General features: G+C 37.6%; 2 protein-coding genes across 2 annotated transcripts; both read right to left on the bottom strand.

The window, feature by feature from the left end:
• Positions 1–3,102: 3,102 nt before the first annotated feature.
• Positions 3,103–4,292, bottom strand: LOC117628060 (probable serine/threonine-protein kinase WNK4). The gene is made up of 2 exons (XM_034360420.1): positions 4,027–4,292; positions 3,103–3,943 (listed from the first exon to the last, which is right to left on the bottom strand). Exons 1-2 carry the CDS (start codon positions 4,208–4,210, stop codon positions 3,255–3,257), a joined length of 873 nt encoding a protein of 290 aa, XP_034216311.1. The 5' UTR covers positions 4,211–4,292; the 3' UTR covers positions 3,103–3,254.
• A 1,248-nt stretch (positions 4,293–5,540) lies between these two features.
• Positions 5,541–8,264, bottom strand: LOC117627704. The gene is made up of 3 exons (XM_034359905.1): positions 6,602–8,264; positions 6,306–6,426; positions 5,541–6,190 (listed from the first exon to the last, which is right to left on the bottom strand). The coding sequence occupies exons 1-3, from the start codon at positions 8,111–8,113 to the stop codon at positions 5,907–5,909; spliced, it is 1,917 nt and encodes a 638-aa protein (XP_034215796.1). The 5' UTR covers positions 8,114–8,264; the 3' UTR covers positions 5,541–5,906.
• Between the last annotated feature and the right edge of the window lie 359 nt (positions 8,265–8,623).

Consider the following 8,623-nt stretch of genomic DNA (forward strand, 5'->3'; position numbering starts at 1 on the left):
TGTACAGAGACATTTGAAGCCCAAACAAAGTGAATGGCCGAACGTCTGTGAAAACATCGCTACTCTAGAATGAAATGTTCATAGAGGGAAAAACAGATGAGGATTATCTAAGCAGCCGATGTGGGATTGCAACCGCTTCATAAAAATGTAAAAACGATATGGGATTGCAACCACTCCCTTGTCCACCGGAAAACTAATCATCTCTGAACTAGAGAGAGAGACATCTGATATGCATCTTTAAATCTCTCTCTCTCTCTCTCTCTCTCTCTCTCTCTCTCTCTCCTCTCCCCACCTTGGTCAATCTCAGATAATTAAATCCTCTCCACCCTAATCAGTTTGTTGAGCATGGTAGCAAGTTCTAATTCCGTAATTAACTTAATAACATCAAGCATTAAAGGATGTTTACTCATGAATTTCTTTTTTATCTTCTTATCGGTCTTATTTTCAATCCAAGTGATACATGCGATCTGGAACTCTACCTTCTCTCTTTCAGTTGCTCCCTCTAATTCTTATCCATATAGGTTGAAGGATTGACGGTGCTGTAAACTACTATTTGTTGTTGCTGCCCAAAAAAAAGATTTGTTTTGTCAATTTCACGGGTTCTTCTTCCTTTTTTTGTTGCACTTCTCATTCAAAACAGTCCCTCCTGCCCATGGCAACCTAATTTCTAATCCAGCAAGCAAGAAAAAAAAAAAAAAAAGAAAATTATAAACTCTGACTCAATTTAGAGCTTACTTGTAAACATTCTTAGAAATAAAAATTGCGCTAAAGTTGATATAAATACTACTTTAAACTCTAGAATTACTAGGAATCCTAGTCAAAAAATGAAAATAACAAATCCTAGCATCACTAGGAGGAAATTAAACTCTAGGGATCCTAGTATAAAAACTAAAATAACAAACCCTAGCGTCTATGATGAAATTAAACTCTAGGATGACTAGGAATCTTTAAGAGATATTTAGTGATATACTCATTTCTAGCACTAATATTTTAAATAAACCTTACACAATTGAATTTCTATAATAAAAAAAATCCAAAAAAAAACCCAAAAAATGACAGCTGGCCTTAAGTGTTTGGGTATTTTTACGAGATTTTGGAGTTTGGCTTGTTTTAAGAAATTGATGGCGGTTTTATAATTTATAAGAAGTTAAAAGCTTTTTTGTTATGTTGTAAATGAGCTTTGGGTGTGTTTCTAAAGTCCATTTCTTATAGGGTATTTTTATAATTTGGGCCCCCCCATATTGGGTATAATAGTGAATCTCCCAATCCTTAATTGAAGTATAAAAGGGAAAAGAAAAAAAAAATCCAAAAAATCGATTGAATAATTAAGTGTTAGTTATTTTATTATCAAGTCATTCTCTTTCTTTGGATTAATAAAAAAGAAATTGTATTAGTCACAATTTTTGTTGTCAATCGGTTTCTCAATGAAATCATCTTTCACTATTTCTCCTTCCTTTTTCAAAATTCGAATCCTCCTCTAATTAAAATAAGTAAATCACCTCCTTTCTGATCAATAAAAAAAATTATTTATGATGTAATGAAGAGACCATAGAAGAGATAACGATTACAAATCTTTCTAAAAATCTTTAATAATTTATTAAATATAGAACGGACACGTATTTTCATATGCGCATGAATTTAATAGCATGGTAATTGAAGACTTGAGAGAAAGATGATATACACTAATAAAGGGGAAAAAAAATCATAATCTCATGATAATACAATTGTTTATACATGAAATAAAACAGTCAAGAACTCATGGAACAAAAAAATATTCATTAATAACCGTAAAAGCAAATTATGTACCAAAACAGATCCCTGCCTTTTCTTAAGGGAAAAAAAACTTACAAGAATCAAATGAATGTTAAGGCACTGCACATCTTGTGTGAACCAAATGTCTCCAGGATCACATCTTGTGTTCCATGTTCATTCAATACATCCAGGTCGATGCAGGTGAACTTCAGGCACTGCAGAACCACCTATACTTAAAATTTGATCATTTTGTATCAAATCACTCCCTTCCATTCGCTTGATCATAGCCTCTGTATTACTTAAGGAAACTAAGCTCTCTCTCACATCCCTTACTAATTGCACTCTAAATATATTTAACATTACTTGAAGAGATTCATCTAATCTAAGAAGTTTGTTGGCATATTCATACTTCTTGTAGCTAGCCCACTTACGAATCTTTGAGCACTTGTGAATGAGCTGTGCACCCTTCTCCATAAGTGTTATAAAATTCCCTAGTTCCTCTTTTGAGAGATGCAATACCTTGTTATATTCTACTATCTCTTCTATAAATGGTTTTAGAGAGTCTATCGTGGATTCGAGATACCCGAGGATGCGCTTAAACATCCTAGTCTTGTCCTTCACTTGTATAAAAGCACCAAAGAGCACCCCAAACGATGTTCCTAGAGTAGCCCCTTCCACACCATTCCCTTCACTCCGGTCATGCCCCATCGTTTGTGTATTATTGCTTCCTGAAAACTCCCTCATATTTGTTTTTTGTTGTGCTCTCAGCCCGGCTTCCTCTTGCACTTTCTCTAAATCAGACAATCTTTTGTCTAATTCATCTTGATTGTCGAGGATTTTCCTAGCCAAAAGCAAAAGACCAGAAAACATATTCTCTGTTTCAATCTAGAGCTTACTCGTAAATATTGTTAGTGATTAAAATTGCACTGGAGTTGAAATAAATACTACTTCTAACCCTAGAATTACTAGGACTCCTAGTCTAAAAACGAAAATAACAAATCCTAGCATCACTAGGAGGAAATTAAACTCTAGGAATCCTTTTCAAAAAAGGGAAATAACAAACCCCAGCATCACTTGGAGGAAATTAAACTCTAGGATGACTAGGAATCTTTAGGGCAAGTGAGTAAATCAAAATAGAAATGGGGAATTAAAATAGAAAATCAATTGGAAGTTCAACTGAAGAAACATGGCAACAGAAAAATCAAACTGCGAGACGAAATCTGTCTTAACTTGAATTAAAAGCTTTTGGTTTTACTGTTCTGTTTATTTTCATATCAAATCATAATCTCATGATAATACAATTGTTTATACATGAAATAAACAGTCAAGAACTCATGGAAGAGAAAAAAAAAAACAAAAAAATATTCATTAATAACCGTAAAACAAATTATGTACCAAAACAGATCCCTGCGTTTTCTTAAGGAAAAAAAAAAAATACAAGAATTAAATGAATGTTAACAAGGAAAAGAAATAAAGTCACCCCAGGAAGACAAAATAGTACATTAATTAACAGCTATTTTCTTTTTTTCTATCCACCTCTTCTTGGCATTCTGAATTTCTTCTTCCCTCATCCTCAAGAGTTCGAGAAGACATTGATGATACTGCACATCAATAGCAACAAGCTCCCCCTTCAGCTCATCATACCGATCTTTGTCCACTAGAGACAACTCAGATAAGGAGCAAATGCTTGACATGTCAGGGCATGCGTCATTCATAACAACAGAATCACCAGAACCAGCTTCATAGCTCTTCTCCTTGAGTCTGGCCTGAACCATACAATCCGGACTGGAACCGTACCTATCTGAACCTGTGCAGCGTTCATCAGAACTGTACTTGGCCGATTCTGAAACGTTGACATTACATGAGGCAGTAGGGACGCCATACTGGGCTGAGCAGGCTGAGGTATCTGAAATCATTGTTGCTTGGTTATCTTGGTCTTCTGCATATGCCAATGGTGACAGAATATTTTGATGTGCAGGTTGATCCCCACATGAACTGTTAGCTCCACATGATGAACTTTCGGATGAAGGTTTCCAGCCTGGTACAAGCTTCATAATCAATTTGTCAATTAACTCAGCTATGACAGAGATATCTTCGTGTGAAAGATCAAGTTGCTCAACCATTTCCCCAGCAATTGACATTGCAGTATCAGAATCAAGATAGAACTTAAAATGGATATTCCTCACACGACCTGTATAGACAAATAACATTCAGGTTCACTTCATGAAAAATAAGGGGAAACAATTAACCCATTTTCATGGCAGATGCACTTACCACAGGTATCAGCAATGCGCAGAGTTAAAGAGACGGTAGTATGCGTATTTTGTTCAGCTCTTAACCTGAACTCATTATTCTCTGTGAACCTCCAAAACTCCAGAACTGAAGAGTTAGAAGTTTCATTGACACTTTTCCTACAAGATCCAATAGAAAACTTCTGGTCGTTAGTATCTAGGTCCATAGGGCGAGCTTCGGGCTGTGGCAAGTTCACCAACTTGGGCACAAGATTGGGTAGTTGCGAAAGATCACAACTACGCTCCTTCAAATTGCGAAAGTTCACCAACTTAAGCTGTTGTGCTTCTTTTGATTGTCTGTCATTAAGAAAGAGACCTTTTTTGATATGCTACTGAGAATCTATTCTTTAAAATGAAATGAATAGACGTTTACTTGTCACTAGATTTTGGATGAAATGAGGAATAAAAGTTTAGCCTTCGTGTAAGTTGAAATGAAGACTCAATTCAAACTTGATTAGCCAAGGGAAGGAGGCAAGTAGTTGTTTTCTGTTTGGTTGAGGGTTTTTATGTTCTGCATTGTATTGATTTGGTTAATGCCTATATTAACCTTGTTCTGGATGTGACTATGATAAGAGGATTGCAAGAACATGACTTGATTCGACTATTTCTTTTCCTAAATCATAGGGTAGAAATGGTCGAGCCTTTCTGTTTTCACACGCAATGAACATTACAGTTGGGCCGAAAGAAGACAGACAACTCATGACTGGTCTGCACACTGTTGCTGATGTCTCCTGCTGTGACTGTCGTGAGGTGCTTGGTTGGAAGTACGAACGAGCCTATGAGGAAACGCAGAAGTACAAGGAAGGGAAATTCATACTTGAGAAATCAAAAATCGTCAAGGAAAACTGGTAGTATGTGTGGAGGCTTTTAGTTCATCTGTCTGCATGTCAAATGTAAGTGTATGGGATGCTCATGCTTCTATTCATCTTGTTCAAGAAATCTCATCAATTGAAAATATCAATTATTGTTCCTTATTGTGCATTCATTTCGTGTTCCTCGTGTGAATATTGTATTGGGGATGATTGATTTTGTTAATAAATTGTGAATAACTCTCAGTTTAGCTTATGGAATAAAATTTGAAATTTTGCGTACAATTTTCTGCTCCACTCATTGCATATGGAATCTTCGTGTTTCAATGGATGCCAATGGGTTTTGCACTTCAACAGAAGTTGATGATTGAATGTAGAATGAAGGGAAATAAGAACAAGAATTTGCTGATGAAGAATTACAAATTTGTGCTGGATAGGAGAAATCTGTTGCTAGTTAGGTGTTCCCGGGTGAAAGGAAATCACCACGAACACTATATAAACAAAAAATCTATAAAGCAGATCCTTCTTCTTCACTTGCAAAGTGTCAAAGTTCCACTATCAAGAACTCGAGGTTAAAAAGGGATTCTGCTTTAAGAGGAGGGAAAAAGAAGGGAAATTTGTCGTGAACTGACTACCGCTAACAAACCAACATATAATTACAGCAGATATAAACCTAAAAGCAAATGGATTTACAAAAGTTAAAAAATGACCAGAATCAAATGAATATTATAGAGCAAAAGGAAATAAAAAACACCCTAGCAGGAACATGGTACACCAGTTAACTATTTTCGGTTTTGCTGTGTACCCTTTCTTTGGAATTTGTCCACAAGAGACAACTCAGACAAGGAACAAATGCTTGTCAAATTGAAAGTTTTCTACTTATACGAGATAGCAGACTTCATTGCTGAGCTACTTCATGAACCATACAATCAGGACTGGAACCCTACCTACCTATCTGAACCTTTACAGCATCAATCAAAACCGTACGTATCTGATCCTAAACCTCTAACACTCTTGGCATCTGAAGCAGAAGCACAGTTGGATGCTTGCTCGTTTAGTTCCTTTCATCAGTACGCAGATGCCGAGTCCCTTGATCCGAAATTAATTCAGCAAAATGCTGCAGGCTGTACCCAATGCTGCAGTCTTTGTTGTCTTCCATTTTCTCTTTCATAGTAAGATTTCTCTCTTTCTTATCTTCTTTTATTTCTTCCATGGCTACTGATATAAACTCTGTTTTACGAACTATCTTCCTCAACTTAGTCAGTATTACCATTGGATCCAACTGTCCAAACACTGTTAGCTTTTGGTTCTTCGCATCCCAACTAATCGAACTAACCCCTGTTCATCCAAATAAACAGAAAAATGAATGGAAAATACAAAAAGAAATTATTTGGAATGCTTTGAATATTGAAGCTCCTCAAACAAAACTGAGCCAGAAAAGTTAGAATTATACCCCTTATGGCACAGACAGCTTCCGTGACTTTCTTCATTTTTTTGTCATCAGCACTCACCTTCAGTTCCAACTTCTGGTGCAAATATATCTGTGTAGACTTGACAGGATTGCCAAGAGGAAACTAAATTGAAAGAAAGAGAGCATGTTAAAAGTTGGAAAAGCACCTGAGCCATATTGTTAAGACTTAAGAGTAAGAACACAACTACACATACGAAAAGTAGAAATTTTAGAAGTAAGAACACATGAGGTATAATAAATCTTAGATAGATGTTGTGCATTGCAAACTAGGAAATCACCTTTGTCCCAACATCCCTTGAAACATAAGAGCTTCTATCTCTTGCGGTGGATGCAGAGGAATCATGAAAATGAGCCATCGGGTTAGCATCTTCTGAAACATGAGAGATTTTGTCTTCCAGGTAGGATGTGGAGAAATCACTAAAGTAAGCAGTTGGTTCGTCATCCATCGCTGTGAAGGAAGGTGCGGGAGAAACACATATCAGGTCTTCATCCAAGCCAACTGTAACCGTTGAAGATACATATTCAATCACCTCATTTTCAACATCCGGAGCTTCAAGTGTAGGCAACTTAGGTTCACCTATTCCCATGTCAGTTTGACCTTGTACATCTCCACTACCTTCAATTCGCTTCACCCCAACCTCTATTTTTGCTGCCGAATCCAATGTCTCCTTCACATCCCTTGTTCCCTGCACACTCAATCCAACTTCAGGTTGTGGGGGTTCAAGTACATCACATGAATCTTCAATTTCAGTTGGATGATTCTGTAATTGTACCGTACCACTCTCTTCAATTTGATCAATCAACTTCTCTATTTTACTTACGGAAACCAACCTCTCCCTCACATCCCTTGCTAATTGCACTCTTAATATATTTAACAATCCTTGAAGCGATTCATCCAATCCAAGAAGTTTGTTTGCATATTCATACCTGTTGTAGCTAGTCCACTGACGAACCTTGGAGCACTTGTGAAGTAGCTCCACACCCTCTTCCATTTGAAATCTAACCTTTTCTAATTCCTCCTTTGGGAGATTCAATACCTTGTTATACGCTGCTATTTCTTCTATTAGTGGTTTTAACGAGTCTAGCGTGGATTTGACATCTTCGAGAGGGCGTTTAAGCATCATAGTCTTGTCCTTCACTCGCGCAACGGTATCAAACAACACTCCAAAAACTGCTCCTAGAGTAGCAGCCCCTCCTACTCCGCATACTGGCGCCACTTGATGCCCTCCATTCCCTTCGTTTCCTTGCTGTACCGTCGTGCCTATGTTGCTTCCTGAAGACCCTCTCACATCCCCTGCTTCCTGCTGCACTTTCAGCAAATCTGACATTCTTCTTTCCAATTCATCTTGTTTGTCATCGATCTTCCTAGTCAAAAGCAAGACCTCCTTCACATCCCTTGCTTCCTGCAGCTTCAATATCTCTAACAGTATTCTAAGAGACCTATCCAAGTCAACAAGTTGGTCGCTGTAACTAGGCTTTGTGCAGTTGCAGCAGCTGCCCCATGCATAACAATTCCACATACCAATATTTGACAGCTTCCTAACAAGCACTATGCCGTCCTCCATTTGTCTTTGTAGGCTCTCGATATCGTCGTTCGGGAGGCCTAACTCCACATTATGATCTCGTATCTGTTGGACGATGCGCGGCCGTAGAGATTCCAGAGTGAATTTAAGATCTCCAAGGAGGGGTTTATACTGCAAAACAGTCCTGCCCATCGATTCCTTAACGACATCATACAGCGCTCCGAAGAGTGCTCCTATGGCAGCCCCTCCAACCAAAGCCAGTGCCATGGCCACAACAACAACAATAACCCAGCGGTTTTTTATATATGCTACAATCTAAACTTACAGAACTTTGAACAGTTTCAATGTAAAATCCTGATCTACCTTATTGGCGATCAATTCAGACCAGTTTCGCTCAAATCCAGAGGCCTTGATTAGCTCCTGATCAATGGGGTCAGACCAGTTTTCTTGTTCCAGAGGCCTTGATTAAACCGGTTTCTTGTTGAAGCTAACATGAATCTTGTGGGTCAAGAGACCCCCTCCAGCCTCCCCGGTTTCTTGTTGGACTCTCTTTCTCTTGAAGAAGCTCAGATCTCAGAAATCATCAGAGGTAGTCAACTGGTCTCCGCTGTCTGGATTGGTACCGAATCCAATGTTTCAATATCCTCACACCACTTAACAGACATCTAACGGTGTTAAACTTCCACTTTATTATATATATATATATATATACATATATATATTTACTTATTTATTTATTTTGTTTTATTGTACATGTGTACTCCTCTTATTGGCTAC

This window comes from Prunus dulcis, chromosome 5 (assembly GCF_902201215.1).
Source record: "Prunus dulcis chromosome 5, ALMONDv2, whole genome shotgun sequence".
Classification (NCBI taxonomy): domain Eukaryota; kingdom Viridiplantae; phylum Streptophyta; class Magnoliopsida; order Rosales; family Rosaceae; genus Prunus; species Prunus dulcis.

Coding starts and splice junctions, on each gene's coding strand:
- LOC117628060 (XM_034360420.1), bottom strand. CDS start 4,210: ATGGACCTAGATACTAACGACCAGAAGTTTTCTATTGGATCTTGTAGG. Junction 3,944..4,026: donor GCGCATTGCTGATACCTGTG/GTAAGTGCATCT, acceptor TTGTCTATACAG/GTCGTGTGAGGAATATCCAT.
- LOC117627704 (XM_034359905.1), bottom strand. CDS start 8,113: ATGGCACTGGCTTTGGTTGGAGGGGCTGCCATAGGAGCACTCTTCGGA. Junction 6,427..6,601: donor CAAGGGATGTTGGGACAAAG/GTGATTTCCTAG, acceptor CTTTCAATTTAG/TTTCCTCTTGGCAATCCTGT. Junction 6,191..6,305: donor AGCTGTCTGTGCCATAAGGG/GTATAATTCTAA, acceptor TTGGATGAACAG/GGGTTAGTTCGATTAGTTGG.